We start from the raw sequence: 20,672 nt of genomic DNA on the forward strand, positions 1-20,672 counted from the left end.
CATACTTTCAACGTTCTATTTATTTCTGTATTATACAGCGTACGTGATAGACAGACAGACAGACAAACAGACAGAGCTAATGTCAGTGTTTTAGAACAATGTCCGTCTTAGTAACGTCTCTTTCCTCGTTGTTGTCTTTCACCTGAACCTGAACTGATCCAAACTGGGCTATACTGATGGTGGAGGGTCTTCACTCTCTTCCTTCCAGGTTCACATCATATTTGTTGGTTTTTTTTAACCTTATATCAGCTGCTATTTCATATTTTGGGTTAATGTGTGCTCCTTCAATATGTCCGTGTGAAACTTGTGTGGATTTAAAGTTCCGTATCGAATGACGTCTTTCATTCCTTTTTCTTTTTCTCATCATACTGTGCCATTTCGGTACAGCTGTGTACCGAACCAAACAGGTGTGTACCGAAACGGTTCGGTTCTGTATGTGTACCGTTACAGGCCTAATAATAATATCAGTCCTTGTAAACTCCATAAAAAATTCCAGCCTTTTTCTCCATTAGTTTTTGAGATACTGAGCTTTAAAAAGGAGTGACATTGAGCCTGTTTACATGACCATAAAAGTCTGATAATGTTAGTAATCGGATAATTGTAAAAATGAGATCTAAAACATTTACATGCACTTAAGAAATGCGATAATTGAAAAACCCTGGTTTAGACGCTCTAGTCCATTATCAGATTTTTGACGATGTAACTTCCATTCTCTACAATTGTAACTGTGTTTACATATGTGGAGACATAAAAAGAACAAAATAAATAAATCAGATGAACATGTATACATGCAGGAAGACATTGGCGTATTGGGGAGAAATCCAGGTGTGTTACTGCTGTTATCTAATAAACGCTATCAGATTATCCTGTTTACACTTGAATAATCTGATAACTCCAGGAATCAGATAATGATCAGAGTATTGGTGTGCATGTAAACAGGTTCATTGATTTTACTGGAAAAACAAGTGGTACAGAAGAAGATGTTAAGTTGAGTGAGTCATTACTTTTAAAGTGGTCCTGATGCATGGGACTTTCAGGAGTTGTTCCAAAGTTTACTTCTGCAAAATAAGATCCACAGCATGCTTAAAACTGTATATTGTAGTCTAATATTCTGATTTAAAAAGATATACGACCAACATTTTTATATGGTGTTTACTAAGACTAATAACACTATTTTCTGAAAGTATAAATGGTGAGTCAGCAACATTTACCGAGTTCTGTTCATGTATCTATCCTTTCAGTACCATGGACAGCACCACTTGACCAGACATGCTAGTACACTTATTTATCAACTTCAATATTTTTTGGCAATGGCTACTGCCACCGTACTGGGGCATGAAATATCAGTTTGTCTATTGCCACAGAGCCAATCAAATGTTAGCATTTGTACTATGGCAATAAGCAGTAAGGACATTTTGTCACCTCAGAGCCAATCATGGATACTGTTCCAAACTCAGTCTCTTGTTGCATCAGTACTGTGCTGATAAATGGGATAAACGCCCCATACACACAACAACTAAATTATGTAATATTGTTTCAGCCTTTTGTCCACATGACACCGGCGTTGTCGGTGCCCTGAAACAGAATTTTTAAAGAATGGGTCCCAGAGCATAAAAATTTAACAATGCCGCCCTTGCGCCGCCACTTTTTGGAAACGATGATGCCGTAGCAACACGTGACCAGAAGAAGAAAACCCTGGACGTAACGCCATGTGCATGCTCACTGCATTCTTCTGTGATTTTAATGTATCATGCAGCTCTGTCTGTGTTTGTGTACAGCACCAAATATAGGTGTGGCAAACATATTAAACCGTTTTAATTAGGGATGCACCGATACTGATATGAGCATTGGCATCGGCTTCGATACTCAGTGTGTGTACTTGTACTCGTAAAAGATATCAAATACAAATGCACCGATACCACTTATGGCCATGTGACATTCACAGTTCAGTGCAGCAGGAAGGTGGTGGTTGAATAATGTGTGGGGAGTGTGAAGAGTGTGGAGATTTTTCAAAATAAATGACAGTGATAAAAGTAACGCTGACTGTAAGTAACGTTAAAGACACAGACAGATACGGACGCAGCGTTCTGTCCGTCCTCTGCGTACAATCCATCCGTTTTCCAGGTGCTCACGGATGCGTAAACAGAATGAGAATACCAGCGGGAGTACGGAGCGGTATGGACCGTGTTGCCAACAGAAGTGAAAACAAAACTTATCACTCATTTCTCTTTTCTCTTCCTGCTGAAGCTAAGCTTTTAAACCTTACCAGTGAAAACGCTGCAACATTAGTATCACATTAGTGTTGCCTCTGTCATCTCCATGTTTGTTATTACTGACTTTCTTCTTCTTCTTCTCAAAAAACTTTACTCTTCTTCGAGGTATTTGTCCAGTATGGTTAATTCCGAGCGGCGCCCCCTGGTGGATTAATTGAGAAACGCTCATTCCAACACATTAAATGTCAGTAGCAGCACTTTGTTCCAGTCAGACTAATGACAACGACAATAAAGCACATTTACAAAAGGAACTAAGAACTGGAATGGGATTATTAAGTACTCGTATCGGTACTCGGTATCGGCAAGTACTCAAATGTAAGTACTTGTGCACGGTCTGGAAAAAAGTGGTATCAGTGCATCCCTAGTTTTAACCCAGTTTTCCCATTTCCACCTAGATGCAGATATTTCTTGAAACAATCCGTGTATGGATGCAAAACTTTTAGAATCTGCAAAGAAAAATACCACAAGTGTTGTCAGTAACTGGTACCCTAGCATTTTCCTGTAACCGGATAAGCCCATGGCATGTGCGATGCTTATTACCATAGTACTGTGTCAGCAGGATGACAGGTTACCAGTCTACACATGATATAACGAGGGCGCTGATTGGCTCTGTGGTGATAGACAAATGAGAAAGTTAAATTATTCCCAGTCTTATGGATCTAAATCAGTACTGTCAAAGCAAACTGATCTGAACTGACCTCACTATGGTGATGCCTCCATCCACACATAAGCCCTTATTATAAGTGTTTGAGTGAGTCATTCTAACAACTCTAGCTCCTGAAGTCTCACTCTTTGCATTTTTAACATTATTTTTCTGCAAAATTCAAAGATTTGCTGGTCTGAATCCTGCTCATTGATATTTTTTTCATGCTGAAACAGGTAACCAGTGACATTAGGAAAAGCTGTGCATGGATAAAAGCCAGAGGAGTCAGGATTCTGAGGTTGTGTATCGTGTGTATTGTCACAAGAGTCAAAGTGCTTTTACTGTTGTTTTCGTTATAGACAACTGTCTCGTTGTGGTGAGTTATAAAGTTAGCTTTCTTTTAGATATTTTGCATGACCTATTGGAAAAACACCAATAAACAGTAATGATAGGGGGCATGTTTTATTTTCCCACAAGGGATAAAAGTGATTCAGTACAGGTAGAGATATACAGACCTGAGGGGTTGGTGCTCACTGTTATTTTTCCATTTTCCTTTATTATTTCTGTTGCTTATAATAATGACATAGGGTACAGTTGTTTGTGGGTTACATAATAACCCCATGAAGATGTGATTCATATTTAAAACAGAAACACAGGGTAATAATTTAACCATCAGTGTTTGATTTCTTTTCCAAGCAATGCAATGCAACATATATGGTGTTTGCCATGAAAAATAAGTGCACATTCATGAAGGATTAATGTTTTTTTTTTTTTTTGCATAAAAAGTAATTCTAATATTTATCTGCCAATTGTTGCTCCAAAACTAAAATATTTAATAACATAATACATTCCAGATCTCAGCAAAAAACACAAATTGAGAAATACAGGCAGAGATCATGGTTTGTGCAACCTCTGCAAGAAAAAGATAAGGTGCACATAATGGTACTAACTTAAGCTGATACTATTTGAAATAAGCATGAGGAAGCTATTTTTCATAGTAAAATAGCCTATTATATTATCATTAAGGATTTGAGGGGCTATATTCAATGTGTCTACAGGGAAATGACTGATAGGTAGAGACAGCCAGGGGAAGGGGAAAACATAAAATCTGGCTAAATTAGGTTTTTCACAAAAAAAAAAAAAAAAAATCAATTTCAGCCCCCAACCAGAGTGGTCATTACTGCAAATCCTATAGACAGTCCTGAAAATGTGCAAGTTGATAGAGCTCCGGGTGCAGTAAAAGGAAAAGAAAAAGAAAAAAAAAAAAGAAAAGAAAACACTAATGAAGACAAAATAATCACATGATAGATCTCACTCTCGCCTCATATTTCTAGTCTTATTTGTCAGCTGCGTCTAATGAAACACTAAAAATAACTCAAGATCAAGGATGACTGTGTTGACAGCACAAAAAGGAGTTGGAGAAGAAAGACTTGGCTGCTTTCTAATGACAGGTCTTGTTCCATCACAGATGTCTTATGTAAGGAATGTGTTTCCAATTATAATGCTCCCATACACTTCAAACCCCCTACTGCTGAGAAACATACTTCGATTTATCATGTTATGTTGCCGGAAGAACATATTGTATAAGAACAGATGCTAGCTTCCAGATGTGTACAGTAGCTACAACAGTTGTACGTGGTTTTTCCTCGAGGTTCATTCATGCACGACAGATTTGTTTACAACTTTTGAGGGTCACCGCTTGTATCAGCAACAGATCGGTCACAAGAGAGCATAAAACAGACACAAATCATCACCTGAGATCCAGAAGAAATGACATTTTCCTGTATGTGACAAAACACAAAAATATGTGTGGCTTTTCATCACAGTCATCACACAAGGGGACGGCTTTCAATTTCAGCATTTGAGACGAGCTTTAACAGCTGTGCCATTTCCAGAAGCCATCTTAGATCCTGTGATTGAAGGAGACAGCTTCGTTGGGCACGAGAGAAGACAAAATCCACCTCATTAATCCTTCAGCTGTACAGAAATCCTCACATCTTCGGGCTCTGATCATTCTCATTCAATGTCGCGCTAAGACACGAGAGGCTTCAACCAGTCGCTATTTTACCTTGATACAAAATAAAGTGTGCAATTTTCCCTTATTGGCTCTCTGCAGCGCTGTCAGTGTTTATCCTGTCACCGTGGCGCTATTAAAAAAACAAGTGTGTGAATCTGTCGGTGATGAATTGTAATGATGGATCGCGCTCACACACTGCCGCTGATCTGAGAAATATGAGGGTTAGTGGATACAGGTAAGTGGGTAACTGGTGAAGCATATGTAATGAAATATGTGAAGGAACAATAAGGGTAAACATGAACACGGAATATAGATGAAATGCAAATTTCTGTAAGTAAAGACAATAGAAAGCAAATATGTTATTTACTCTTAACCCTGTAAAGCCTGAAGCATTATATCATTGCCAGAAAATTCCAGTTCTTTAAAACTGGAGCCTTTATTGGTTCTTCTGAACAACCCAAAATATTTATTTTTTGAATATAAATTTCCATGTATGAGTTTCAATTTTTTATCATATTTGATACATTGGGTCTCAATGCTCAAATATTATTAATTTTGAACAAACAAAAACATAATATAAGACAAACATGTCTAAAAAATTGGTATTTCCTTTTCAAAATTGCCAAAGTTCTACGTCCTTCCTCATTAACCCTTTCATGCACACTGGTCATCCTAGTGGACAGTTATTCTCCAGCCGTTCTCTTGTATATTCATGGGTTTTGTTGCTTTAGTTCCATATCAGCCAACATAGTGGACTCTTATCCACCATCCCATACACTGCAATTCATACCATTTCTGTAACTTTGCTGATCTTGATAAACCTGATTTGCACTAACATGTTTGAGTGTAAATCCATTGCTAATTGTTATTAGGCCGTAAGTAACAGATTTCTTATTAAAAAAAAAAAAAAAAAAAAAGTTTTGTTCTATATTATCTCCATGAAATGAGTAATAACTAGTACTAGAGAATGTTAAAATGTGAGAAAACATCAGATTAGCTAAATGAAATATGTTTTTATTTCATAGTATACACACAGTATATCACTTTTGATAAAGAATTAAAAACATGCACATCACTCACCACATTTAAAAGGACGTTTAAAACTAAGGTATTCAATAAATATAAAATATTAGGATAAAGTAAGCCAATTATCAGTATAAATCTAAGATTTTGCTTAGATTATATTATTTGTTTTATGATATTATTGTTTAAAATGGTGCCATCTTGTTATCGTGTTTTGTTTCTGCAGCATTTCTTCTTGTAAATAGGCATAAATAAGCTGTTGTTTCAGCCTACACCTGTTCACCCATGTTTAATATAGAAATCCAAACTGTATGTATGTATATGTCAGGGTAGAGACTGCGATCTGGTAGGATCGGCGATTCTACCAGTAGAGACTCTGATTGTAGTCTCTACCAGTAGATACTCCGATCAGAGTCTCTACTGGCAGAAACTCCAATCCGAACCCTAACCCTAACCCTAACCCTAACCCTTCTACTGGCAGGATCAGAGTTTCTACCAGTAGAGACTCTGATCGGAGTTTCTACTGGTAGAGACTACGATCGGAGTCTCTACTGGTAGAATCGCCGATCCTACCAGATCGCAGTCTCTACCCTTACATATATATCATGTTTTGTTAAATGGACGAATGAATAACAATTACTACTACTACTACTACTTTCTGATGATGGTTTCTTTGCTTCAAAACTTTCAAGCATGGCGTCCAGCTAAGTGGACATTTTTGTAACTCTTTGAAATTCAAATCGCATGTTTTTTTTTCATGCCTAAAGAGGAATAAAAACATTCAGGAAAAAAATCTCGACTAAGGTTCTGATAATTCATGCATAAAAGGGTTAATGACAGTCTTGTAGTGTCACTGGAAAGGCCTCTGGTGAATGAATTCCTCCCCCTGGTGGATTATATGTGTATTGTATGTATCTAATTGTATACATCAGGTTTTTCAAGAAAAAAAAAAATCACACTGATCATTTAGAGGGCCTCAAAACTCATGTATCAAATATGATACGTTGGGTGTTATAGGGTTAAAGGGGTCATATTTTGCTAAACCCACTTTTATTGGTCTTTAGTACATTTATTTGTGTATTTGGCAGGGGCGTCACTACCAATTATGGGCCCCATGAAAGCATAATCGTTGTGGACCCTGCAGAAATTGACTGTCGGACCATAAACAATGTCACTTATGATACTTTGAAAATGAAAACGAAACTTAACATGCTTTCAATGCTCGCCTCCTAACTTCTCCACCTCTATTATACAGCGGATCTTACTCGAAATTTTCACAACTTCTATATCCACTGGACCCCTCCACTGCTCTATGGGAACCCACAAATACTGGGCCCCACGAATTTGTTATGTTTACCTCCCCCTTATCGGCGCCCCAGGTATTTGGGGACCCTAACAGTTCATAGAGTTTGAATTTGAACCCTCCAGGTGCTGCAAAGCTATATTTACATTCATTCCACCAAAAATAAAGTGGATTTCTACAACCCGTTTTAATTCCTTTTCAATTTTTTACGTTTTATAACTAGTTACGTCACGACATTTGCACAAAAAGGTCAAGACTTCTGACGAACAGTTCTCTGAATACGCCATAATTGTTTGTCAGCAGCAGCAGTTGTAGTCCAGTCTGAAAATATGTCCAAACCTAGAGCTGATTACCTAAAATGTTCATTTGTTGGTTGTATGAACGAACACAAGTGCCTGAACGGGACAGAAAGTACAGTCAACAACCGGGAAGGGGGTGGGGTCATGTGCATTCACAGCAAAAATCCACGTCAACCAAGTGTATTTTTGTCATTTCAAGTCAAAATATCTCATCACACTTAAAATAAGTCATAATCATCTAAAGAGTAACTTTTCAGTGAGATATAAGAACTTGTTTTTAGGCAATAGATCTTGAAAATCTAATTTCAAGAAATCATACCAAGATAATTTTCACTTGTTTCATTAGCAGATTTTTCTTTACTTAATTCTTTTTTTTTTTTTTTTTTTTTTCTTGATTTAAGCAAAAATATCTGCCAATGGAACAAGTGAAAATTATCTAGAAAAATACACTTTGTAAGATTTAGATTTTTTCCAGTGTTTAACCCTTTCATGCATAGTGGTCACTCCAGTGGACAGTTATTCTACAGCTGTTATCTTATATATTCATGGATTTTGTCGTTTTAATTCCATATCAGCCAACACAGTGGACGCTCATGCACCATCCTATACACTGTAATTCATACCGTTACTGTAACTTTGCTGTTCTTCATAAACCTGATCTGCAGTAACACGTTTGAGCGGAAATCAGTTGCTTATTATTACTATTATTATTATTAGACTGTAATTAACAGTTTGGGTTTTTTGTAGAATTTTTTTTTTTTTTTTTTTCGGTTAAAATGTGAGAAAACATCAGATTAGCTGCATTAAAAATGTTTTTATTTCATTCTTTTCACACAGTATATCAGTAAATATGTTTCTTGACTTCAAAAATGAAACGCATGGTTTCCAGCTGAGTGGACCTTTTTGCAACTCCATGAAAAATAAGTTCACAAAAAATTTTTAATCACATGTTTTTTTTAATGCCTAGAGGAATGAAAACACTCAGGAAAAAAAAGAATCTTGATTAAGGCTCTCATAATTTATGCATGAAAGGGTTAAAGGGCCAGCACTCAAAACTACTGTATCTTTCTGGTGTCATTCGTCAAAAATAGGGTTGAAGATGGACCTGTGGAGTTGAATTAATGAAGAATTCAGACCCAAGCAGAGCATTTACAGTTTATGTAGACCACAGGGAAATGTTTTAAAATGCATAATTCCATTTAAAAAAGCAAAATATCCCTCCTTTAATAAATAATTCATTGGTTATATGAAGCAGGGTCTGAAATGCTTTTACAACTTATTTTGTGTCACACATATTAACCCATAAAGACCCAGACATCCACCATCAACCTAAACCATCTACTGATCTAAACTGTTTAATAGCAATCAATCCCTGTAAATAATTGGTGTAAAATGAAGTTTTTCATCTTTTCATGATCATCAGATATGACCCATTTGGACGTTCAGAGGCCCCATAAGAACATGAAAACACCGGCATCTTCAACAACAATAATTCACCAGTAAAACCTATGAAGTTGGACCAATGACAGTGGATGGACACACTTGTTTTATGTTCAGTTATTGATAAATTTGCTGAGAAAGTCCCTTTTTCCTCAGTTTTCTCTGTTCTGACATAATGACCTTTTACCCTATAACACCAAACGTATCATATTTGATACGTGAGTTTTGAAGCCGTCTACATGTTCAGATAACGATTACACTGGTCAACAACACATTTATTGTTTAAGTTTTTTGAGCTGATTTAGGATAATTTTGGTGTGCTGAATCCAAAAAATCACATTAATTTTGCTCACTCAGGTCAACTTTCTGAACTATGCTACATATTGGCTTTTTAACATTTTTGCTTACATTTATGGGCATTTTCACATCATATGATACAAAATTCTGTCATATTTCTTGCAATAAACGAGTTCTGAAGATTTTACTTTTGCCAATTTATGATTAATGTTTTTTTTAATATTACAGGTGAATGAAATGGCTTCGACTAGAAGATCTTGCAAAAATAAGCCTGATGTATTCTGCTACATCTGCGGTGAATACACCATTGTACCTAACAGGAATCCTGTTAGAAAATGATTTTTTTTCTCTTAAAACCTATTTTGGGTGAGAACTATATAAAACATCAACTGATAAAGTCACAAAAATGTCATCAAGTTTGTGAGAAGATCAAATTTTTCAAAATCAAATTAGCAAAAAAAACCTGATTGAGAAAAACAGATGTCATTTTTGGATTTAGGGGTGCAAAATGGTCCTAATTCAGTTGAAAAAACCTAGACAACTTGCAAAAACATTTTTTTGTAACCCAGTATTTTTGCTGAAAAAGTCACCTTTTCTTCAGTTTTCTCCATTTTGATATAATAACCTTTGAATTTACTGAGTTTCTATGAACATCTATATTAAATATAGGAAATGAAATATAGAAAACATGATTAACAGTGAAAATTGCAAAATACAGAGGATAATATTATAATAACTGCTGATAAATCACTTAAGAAAGGTTAAATAGTGAGAAAAATTCAAGTAGTTCTGGGTCCTTATGGGTTAAAGCTAAGAGCAAAAACACACCATTAGTGGTAATATAATAAGTGGAATCACAGAGGCAGTTTTCAGAATTGTCACATCAATACCAAACAATAAAACATTTCAGTGTAACGTATCATAAACTACTGCTAAACCACTCATGTCAGCTCTCTTTCAGAACAAAAATGATCCTCTTTTTTTCCCCTGTTTAGATTCAGATTTTCACTGTCTCTCGTTCCAAGACTCAGGCTTTTGCTTGCAGCCTGTCCAGATGGTCAAACGAGAAGTCTCTTTAGCTCGCAAAAAAAAAAAGCCTGGAATCGTTTTGCTTCACTAACCAAGCAAACATATATCACTTTGCATGAATTTATAAGCTGGCGAGTATGGACAATCATGAGCATTGCGGGGCTCTACACAGTGAAGTGGTGATTCAACAACAAGTAGACATAGTGTAATTTTTAAAGTGGAGTACTTACTGCTGATCCATTTGGCATTCGGGTCATGAACCTTGAAGTCTTTTTTAAACAGGTCTCCGACAGTCACCTTGCTTTTGAGAGCCAGATGGTCATCCTCACCTGAAAAGAAAAAAAAAAGTTAAATTATGACGACCATATTACTATATTAGTGCAGCCTGAAGGCACCTTAAAGGAGCAGTATGTGATATTTTACTTCAAAATTCTCATATATGTGTGTTTAGAATAAAGAGATGATGCCAAAGATGCCAGTAAATGAGATTGTAGAGATATGAACTGAATTTATCAACACCAACAGGCCGGGAGATTTATGCAGCCACTAGAGGGAGTAGTGAGTCACTCTGCTGGTCTCCCATAGTGAGGACAACTAACACCAAAACATCAGAAAGTGACCAGATGGGATGAGAACCACAAAGAAACAACTTTTTGAGTCAAAGAAAATGAATCCAACATAAAAGCTAGAAGCACTTGTGCCTAAAAACAGAACTAAGCTAACAGAACTATAATGTAAACTAGGGCGGTAACTAACGACAATTCTATTCATCTATAGATTATTTTAATAACAAAACGATTCATCGGATAAACACAAAAGACTCAATTCTCAAAGATCGGTATTTAACCCAAAGCAATATAGGCTGCAGACAAGTCACTAATGATTACATCCTCACAATGGCTTCGGGTATAGTTAGCGAGCACTAGCCTGCGACCTAGACTTTTTATTTATTTATTTATTTATTAATTATCAGTATCCAGTGATAAGTATCCATTTACAAGCATAAAAAACAATGTGATTCACCCTTATATTTCCCTCTTAAGAACACTCAATCAAACAAAACAATGTTAACAATAATAACAATTCTGCAAGATCAAATTAAAAACAGAAAACAAACAAACAAACAAAACTAAGTAATAATATTAAATAAATAACTTAATTATAATTGTGTGTGTGTGTGCGCACGCATGCATGTGCATGCGTTTGCTAATTTCATATGTTTATGTCTACGTGTCTTCTGAATTGTTTACAGGTGTTGGGTTATATGATGTTGCTTCAGTTGTCTTTTAAATCTCGCTTTTGTTATGGCTAGAGACTAGCAAGATATAGTCTTCAACCAGCTCCGGTAGGTAACGTTAGTCTGGTAGGCCTGATAAACGGAGATGGATGAAAAGATTATAATTCTGACAAAAGTGTCTAACTAGCTAGTGGGCTAAAGTAATCGTGGCATGTATGCTATCTTTTTTTTTTTTTTATTTATTTGAAATGAAAATGTAAATTCACCAGCATATCAAAATTGGTAAAAAAAAAAAAAGAAAACAAATGTCATTCCAGTTTTTGTTGAGTCCAGGAGATGCACTTCACCAGCCCGTAAGAAAAACAAGTCCCCAAAATAAAAAAGCCTCGAATTACGGAACAAAGTTCGTTCGTCCTTGTATTGACCATTCTCCTTCAATATCCTAAATTTAACAGCAATTGCACTCAGGTAAACACAATGGATATACATTATCCTCCAAAGGATGATCTGGTTTGCACAGAACAAGCATAGCCAGATGGGGCTGAAATACTCACAAAAAAAAAAACAAAACACTCCGATACAACTTAATTAAAAATTGAACAATATATACGGAACTGTATATGGCATGTAGGCTAACTTAAGATAGGTTTATATTCCCAGTGGCCACGGCACAGCCGTTTGCCCAAAATGTAGTGGGATTTTGGCCATTATTTTCCCAATATTCAAGTTTTGTAACATTAACAGTGCACTAATGCCCTGTTTACACTATGTGGTATCGGCTCGACTTGACTTGACTCGACTCAGCTCAGCCTTTTTTGCGTTTCCATTATGAAAATGGACCTGGAATCTGGTACCCAGTACTACTTTTTTGGTGTCACCTCCACTGAGGTTCCAGGACTGGGGACCAGATACTAAAACGTGACATGTAAACACTGCAGACCACTGATTGGTCAGACAGTTGTCTCTGTGACCCGCCGTTTTACAAAAACAGATGCGGAAGTGGACAGTAAATATAGCGGTACATTAATCCACATGATAACAGCCCAAAACTACACCATGGTCGGTCAAGGAGATTCAGTCTTTGGTGGCTGACGTAAAAATTCAGACGAGACAACACGCAACGAGCGAGTTTATCAGCGACTCTCTTAGCAGACGACACGAAAGTAATGCGCTGTATCACTATGACAACCAGGTACTGTAAAGTCGGTAGTGTCTTGTAATGGAAACGGTCTCCAGGAATAATGAGTCGAGCCGAGCCGAGCCGGTTCCACGTAGTGGAAACACGGTATATGTTTCGGGCAAACAGGACTGCTGTGGCCTCTGGGAACATAATGGAAATCTTTAATAATCTGGCCAACATCCGAAACCTCAGCCATGCTGCTCTGTGTTTTCCTCTGCTGCACTACATAGCGTGCGGGCATGCCTCAATACTAACGTATTCACGACCCAATGAATCGACTGCCGAATTCATTGCCAACTCTTTTAACAATCAATTTTGATTGATTTAATCCATTCGTTGTTGCACTGCGTTGTTGTACTGTAAACTATCAGCTTACGAAACGTGAAGATTGTAAGACACAGCGTTATTTTGACTGTCAAAACAAGCAGGTATGACTTGGTTTGAAGAAGAAAACTTGATGAAACCATAATCCAGATGTATGTAAACAATGAGATTTATACTTTATGCAGTAAATGACACAACCTGTGGATGCATCGTGTTGATCTATTGGTGGTTTGTTGGAACATTAACACTACACAGAACCACTTTGATATCTCTGCCCACATGTTGTCTTTCTTGTTCATTCCTGCTAAAGTAACTGAATGAGTTTTTTCCGCCAACAAACTAAATCAAACATAACTATCTAAAGTAGGATACATTTTCTTCTGTAATTTATCATATATAAAAGGTAAATAAAGGATTTATTGAGGTAAGCACAGGAAACTATTGAACATTTGCATGGGATATTAACCCTTTCATGCATAGTGGTCACTCCAGTGGACAGTTATTCTCCAGCTGTTCTCTTGTATATTCATGGGTTTAGTTGTTTTAGTTCCATATCAACCAACACAGTGGACACTTACGCACCATCACATACACTGACATTCATACCATTACCATAACTTTGCTTCACTTGATAAACCTGATCTGCAGTGGCATGTTTGAGTGTAAATCAATTGCTAATAAAAATTGGGAATATGATAAAATGTGCGAAAACATCAGATTAGCTACATTAAAAATGTTTTGATTTTATAGTTTTCACACAGTATATCACTTTCTGATATTTGCATTCCTTCCTTCAAAAATTAACCCTTTCATGCATGAATTATGAGAACTAAGTCAATATTTTTTTCTTGAGTGATTTTATTCCTCTTTAAGCATGTGAGAAAAAATGCAATTGAGATTTTTTTAATGAACCTATTTTTCATAGAGTAACAAAAATGTCCACTCATACATTTCATTTCTGAAGCAAAGAAACATGTATTTAAAACACATAATCAGAAAGTGATATACTGTGTGAAAACTATGCAATAAAAACATTTTTAATGCAGCTAATCTGATGTTTTCTCAAATTTTAACATGCTCTAATACTAGTTATTACTCACTTCATGGAGATAATATACAAAAAAACAACTTTTTGTTGAAGAAAACTGTTAATTACCGTCTAATAACAATTAGTAATTGATTTACACTAAAACATGTTGCAGATCAGCATTATCTCCAACAGAAAAGTTACAGTAATGGTATGGATTGCAGTGTATGGTGTGGTGCATAAGTGTCCATTGTGCTGGATGATATGGAACTAAAACAACAAAATCCGTGAATATACAAGAGAACAGCTTGAGAATAACTGTCCACTGTAGTGACCGCTATGCATGAAAGGGTTAAATAACCAATTATTTTTTGGGGAAAATAATGGGTTATTGTTCTGTTTAAGGCAATTTTCTGACAAAATATTGGAACAAAACCTTCCCTTCACTCTTAACACAATCATTGGAGACAACGCCCAGGATAAAGCACAAAAAAACCAACCAAAAAACCCCCAAAAAACTAAAGATAAGAATACTTTCTTGCAACTTTTGACAACAGAGTACACTCTTTCGACACATTTTGATCTCCGGCTAAATCTTCCTGCAGGCTGTAGCTGTTCACCTTTCAAAGTATAAAGACGGAAAGAAAAAAACAAAACAACAACATGAGGAAAATAATAAAACACAGCATCACTTAACCTCCTCGGGGCTTTGATTAAGACTAGTGCAGCTTTCCATCATCAAAGCAGACGTGCATATTTAAAGCAGATGCCTCCTGCAATTCATTTCAGCCTAATTTCATCCATCAATGCTCATCATGTCATCACTGGCTCTATAATATGACTCATTTCACCTTCATACACACAGTGGGTGGATAAAAATACAAAATATGATGAGGCGCTTTGTTTCTAGTCACAGCATTGTCACCCTCACGTCCACGGTCCAATCTAAAGTGATTTTTAATGTTTAAGAGGGATTGAGTCTCTTTGACGTGACATGAGATTTGATGAACACACTACTGCTGTGTTTACTACTGTGATATGATGTATTTAATGCATTTTAAGTAGGGGTGTTAGAAAATATTGGTTCTGCAATACATCATATTTCATTTCACAATACTGTATCGATATCAAAATGTACTGTATCAATATTTTTAGGTATTTATTCAAATGCAGATATGGTGGAGGTTCATTTTTATACCGAGACGCAATAAACTGGAATTTGACCCCCTTAACATGCTCAAAAACTCACCAAATTTAGCACGTATGTCAGGTCTGGCAAAAAATTTTATAAAATGTAAAAATTAACCCCATAGATGCCAAAATGAGCTCTCTAGCGCCCCCTAGATACACAAAAACGGCCCTAGCAGCCAGTAGGAATGTCGTAGAAACATGAAACAAATGCCAAAATTTTTGTCTCATCAAGCCCGACAAATCATACACTGACACTCATGACCTAACTCCAACAGGAAGTTCAGAATTTGCCTTTCAAAATAAAAGGCTCAAATTGCAAATTTCCAGTAGGAACGTCGTAGACACACGAAACCAATGCCAAAAGTTCTGTTGCATTGAGCCTGACAAATCATGCACTGACACCTATGAGCTAACTCCAAAAGGAAGTTCGCAAAATGCCTTTCAAAATAAAATTTCTAAAACTAACTCGTTATTTTCTGTTTTTCTTTATTGTTTATATCTTATTTATTATTATTTAACACTGTTTTATTAAATAATGGTTATTTGAAGCATCCTAAAAGCACTTTTTACTAGGCCTGTAACGGTACACGTACCGAACCGAACCGTTTCGGTACACACCTGTTCGGTTCGGTACACAGCTGTACCGAAACGGCACAGTCTGTTGAGAAAAAGAAAAAGGAACAAAAGACATTGTTTGATGCGGAACGTTAAATACACGCAAGTTTCACACGGACATATTTAAGGACGCATACATTGACCCTAAATATGAAATAGCAGCTGATATAAGGTAAAAAAAATAAATAAATAAAAAAAAATATGATGAGAACCTGGAAGGAAGAGATTGGAGACCCTCCACCATCAGTACAGTCCAGTTTGGGATCACTTCAGGTCCCGGTGAAAGACAACAACGAGGAAAGAGACGGAGATAAGACGAACGCTGTGTGGCCCCTGGGAGCTACGGTAGTTCTAAAACACACTAACTGTCTGTATCTCTCTCTCACGCACGCTGTATACCAGAGGAATAGAAGTCGGAGTTGGACGTTGAAAGTATATAAAAATAAAGTTTCACTTTCGTTTCACGCCAGCGTTAGTTACGTTAGTTATGGACCGGACCACCCCCCCCCCCCCCCACACGCGCCCCCGGCTCCGACCAAAAAAAAAACAAAAACAAAAAAAACAACCAAACAAACAAATCATCCCCCAGACAAATCGCACCTTGCGTGTGCGCACACGCGCACACACACGCGCACACACACGAGTACACAAAGTGTTCTAAACAGTTTGTTAGCTGTCCTAAAATAAATAATTTGGTTCAGTTTGTTGTCAGTGTTGCTCTTCAGTTTGTTAAAACAGAATACCAGTTTACCCTCCTGTTAATGTTGCACTACATGCAGAATTTTTTTGTTGATATTTTTATGCAGAATGTGAACTGACAGAACTGTGATTAGATTTTTGTTGTTTGTTCAAAACTACCTGTCAGGGAAAAGTGTAATACTAATGTTTAAAATACATTTAGTAATATTAATAATTTATTTTATTTTCTATTTGATTTATAGTAGCAGAATTATATTATTCCTGTTTTTCTATATTCTATTGTGTCCAAAAATTGGGGGAAAAATGTTCAAAAATTCAAACGTATTAAAGATATTTTGAGGGGTTTTCTTTCTTCCCGTACCGAACCGAAAAAAACCGAACCGTGGCTTTGAAAACCGAAAACGTACCGAACCGAAAATTTTGTGTACCGTTACAGACCTACTTTTTACTGTCTGAGAGAGGCAGATGTTAGTTCCTTTGTTGGGATTGCACAAAAATAATGTGATGATGTTAGTTATTAACTAATAGCATATGAACATTTGAACAGGATCTTAAACTGTAATGTCTGTAAAACAGAATTTAAGTTTTAACACAGGAAAATGTTGTGATATAGCATTAGATCCTGTTGTGATCAAATAAAAATGTGTTTAGTATTTGTGCATATTTCTGGTGTAATTTAATTATTCCAGGAAAAAATCATTTAAAAAAAGAAACAAAACAAAAAAACTGCCTTTTTAACCCTTAGGGGTCTGCGCCTATTTTGGCCATTTTTGAAAACTTTTGATTTTGCCTTTATATACTATATAAATAGTGTTATGTGTGCAGCGATTAATACAAAGGATGAGATGTCGAAAACTAAACTGGTGTCAGTCTAAAGTTAGGTTTTCTCCACCTGATACATTTAAAAAAAAAAAAAAAAAAGCTTAATTTTCTCAGAAAGTTTGAGCTAGTTCATTAAAGCAGTGAATTTTTGCTTTTTTAAATGGAATTATGCATTTTAACCCTTAGGGGTCTGAGCCTATTTTGGCCATTTTTGAGTACTTTTGATTTTGCCTTTATATACTATATAAAGAAATGTTTACCATACCCATGTTTGGCATGTTTATTTATTTATTTATTTTTTTCAGCACTTCATCTATTTCGTCTGCCTATTATTTTTTTTTACTTTAACCTACCATATTTATATATCTTAAACTGCACCTGTCCAAATCTGTATATATTCAAATCCATATTTATTTATATATTTTTTATATTTATAACCATTGCACTACATTCACAACAAACCGTATTTGCACTCTCCTTTTAAACACTTTTTTACTCAAATTTATATGACTGTTTTTGTTTTACATTTATGTATATGTTTATGTGTATATTTTGCTGCTGACAACACTGTGAATTTCCCCATTGTAGGAACAAGAAAGGAATATCTTATCTTATCTTATCTTATCTTATCTTATATTATCAACACAAAAGGACAAAAAACACACAGAAAATATAAACTCCGATTTGAAAACGATGCTTAACGAACCTTTTCAAATACTTTAAAAGTTAATATTGATTCCAAATATTAGGTATATAAAATCAAAATTGTAATAAATTAAAACTACACTCAAATATTTGACTTAAAAGCATATCATTACATAGGTGTTTTCTCCCCCTCCCGGTTTCTGCATCCGGTTCAGGTGAGAGTCATCCTCACCCTTACCTTTAATACTAATGCAGCCTGTGAATTACAATCTGCAGATTCAGCCAGTTTTTTTCCATTTTGAAAAAGGACAAAAAATTACGAAGATATGGTAAGAAATATGATGCCCACCCCACCTCATTTTTATACTTCTTTTCACGTTCGTTTGCTCCGGTTACAAACCCTCATATCTCCGGTTGTATTTCGTCTATCAATGTCAAATAAAAAGTGGGAGAGTGTTTCAAGTCCACATTTTCTAATGCAATTGTCCCCAGTGGTCTACGTGACTTCGCTATGACGTGTTGAAAATGTCATGTGATTGAGTCACGGGGCTGTAACCATGGACCCCTAAGGGTTAACAGTGTCATGATATATCGTGATATATCATATTGTCATACTAGTATTGTGATTTGTACTGTATCGCCAGATTCTTGCCAATACACACCCCTAATTCTAAGACTGTGTATGTTCGTGTTGAAGCTGTTATTTAGCACGTTAGGGTGTGAAAGTTATTTTTAAGCACACATGAAAACATATTGGATAGTTAAAGAAAATATCTTTACATCTACAGGACAGGCTATGCTGAATTGAATGACGATTTAATGCTTTCTCATGTTGTAGAGCTGAAAATATGAAGCTGAAAAGAATTTTTTTTTTTTTTTTTTTTTTTTTGTGGTGAATTCCACTTCTCTGGTATTGCATGGTTTAGCTGCAAGTTTATAAGAAAAAAAACATCAAAAAAGAACAAAATGTGAAATGAACGAAAAAGTGGATTTCAATTTCAACTCCAAAAAAGCATTTCTTGCCTGAGTTGAAAAGCCTGCACATCAGCCATTAGTGCTATTATATGACACTATTACAACCTATTGAAGCCCAGTACAATAAAAAAAAAAGCTTTTAGGTGATTTTGATCCATAGGGTGAGATGAGCCACTCTGCCAGCACAAAAACACTGACATTTTGCATGTTTTAGCTGCCAGTGAAAGATAATTACATATATTTTTATCTCAGATGACAGATAAAAAATAATCATGCTGCACTACAGGGGGTTAGATTGATACTTTTTTTAGAAAGATAGTGGTTTCATAACATGTACAAATTGTACCTTTTAAAAGGAACGCTCAGGTTGTGCCGAGAGCTAAAACTTCTGATGTCAATCTCTGTGGTTGAAAATAGGTCTTGCTTTAAAACTTCTCCAAACCTGGGATGAAACAATAGTCTATCCCCAAACCAATGACAATGTCAGAAACAATAGGCTGAGATGGATGAAAAAAAACATACAAATTCTTTAAGAATGCATAAAGGACTATGAAAGAGTAAAAACTTACATTAAGTTAATAGTTTTTAATAACTGTTAATCTTGGTCGAGCCCCTCTGGTTTGAGGAAACAACATAACACGATATAATGTCAGTGATTTTCACCAGTAATGGTTTGTTTTAACTCTATAAAACATGACGTGATATCACTGACTAGGGCTGCACGATTCTGGCAAAAATGTGAATCACGATTTTTTTTGCTTAGAATTGAGATCACGATTCTCTGGCACGATTGTTTTCATAAAATGTTTATTGCGCTGCTGTCATGGAAAATGGGTTCTTTTACCTCTGATTCGCATCTTTCATATCACTCCGCAAGTAGTCTGGTCACTTATGGTCCTGGTTGCTAAGCGACGTCAACTGATCTGTGAAAGTTTGCAGTGCAAAGAAACTTCCCAGCTGGCACAATGGAAGTTTTTTAACATAAAATTTTTGGAGAGGGTGAGAACTTTTGATTCTTGGTTAAAGGCCGAGTTATCCTCACCGGCAAAGAAAAGAAAAGAAGAACAGTGCAGAAGTCAGAGAAGGGAACATGAAAAGACACTTGGATCTGGACGACAGAAAAGAAGACCGACATGAGATTAACACCGCCGAATGCGAACCTTTATTGGGCACGAGTTCAGGTGGGTGAGTCGCCACTACCACTGGGGTTTTCATCCATTTCACTCTTTTTACCGCAGACGTTCCTTCACTGTAATTCACTCTTTCCTCACTCAACTGCAGCCGACAGCAGCAGGCTCACGTGTTGTAAAGACGCTTTACCATTGGTTGAGGGAAGAGGCGGTGGCAGTTCTGCATTTGTGGGCATTTGTTTGTAATGCAACCTGTGAAATAAAATGCTGAAGAACTGTCCAGGTTTAGAAATGAGATTGCGTACATGTGTGAATTGAGTAGGGATGGGAATCGAGAACTGGTTCTTTTTGAGAACCGGATCCTAGTAGCTCGATTCCTTGGAATCGTTTGCCTGCCTGCTTAATGATTCTGCTTATCGATTCCGCCTTCGTTGCACATGCACGATGACGTCACACGTACGCTGCATTGTTTTGGTCAGAACATAGCCAACATGGCGTTGAGG

The 20,672-nt window shown here is 36.2% G+C and overlaps 1 protein-coding gene across 1 annotated transcript in view; it reads right to left on the reverse strand.

Moving 5' to 3' along the window:
• The window catches only part of dpp6a (dipeptidyl-peptidase 6a), a 395,010-nt gene that overhangs the window by 154,462 nt on the left and 219,876 nt on the right, over positions 1–20,672 (reverse strand). The window contains exon 3 of the mRNA XM_030123482.1: positions 10,555–10,653. Within this exon, the coding sequence (XP_029979342.1) occupies positions 10,555–10,653 (99 nt within the window). The remainder of the gene's footprint in view (positions 1–10,554; positions 10,654–20,672) is intronic.

This window comes from Sphaeramia orbicularis, chromosome 20 (genome assembly GCF_902148855.1).
Source record: "Sphaeramia orbicularis chromosome 20, fSphaOr1.1, whole genome shotgun sequence".
In the NCBI taxonomy this organism is placed as follows: Eukaryota; Metazoa; Chordata; class Actinopteri; order Kurtiformes; family Apogonidae; genus Sphaeramia; species Sphaeramia orbicularis.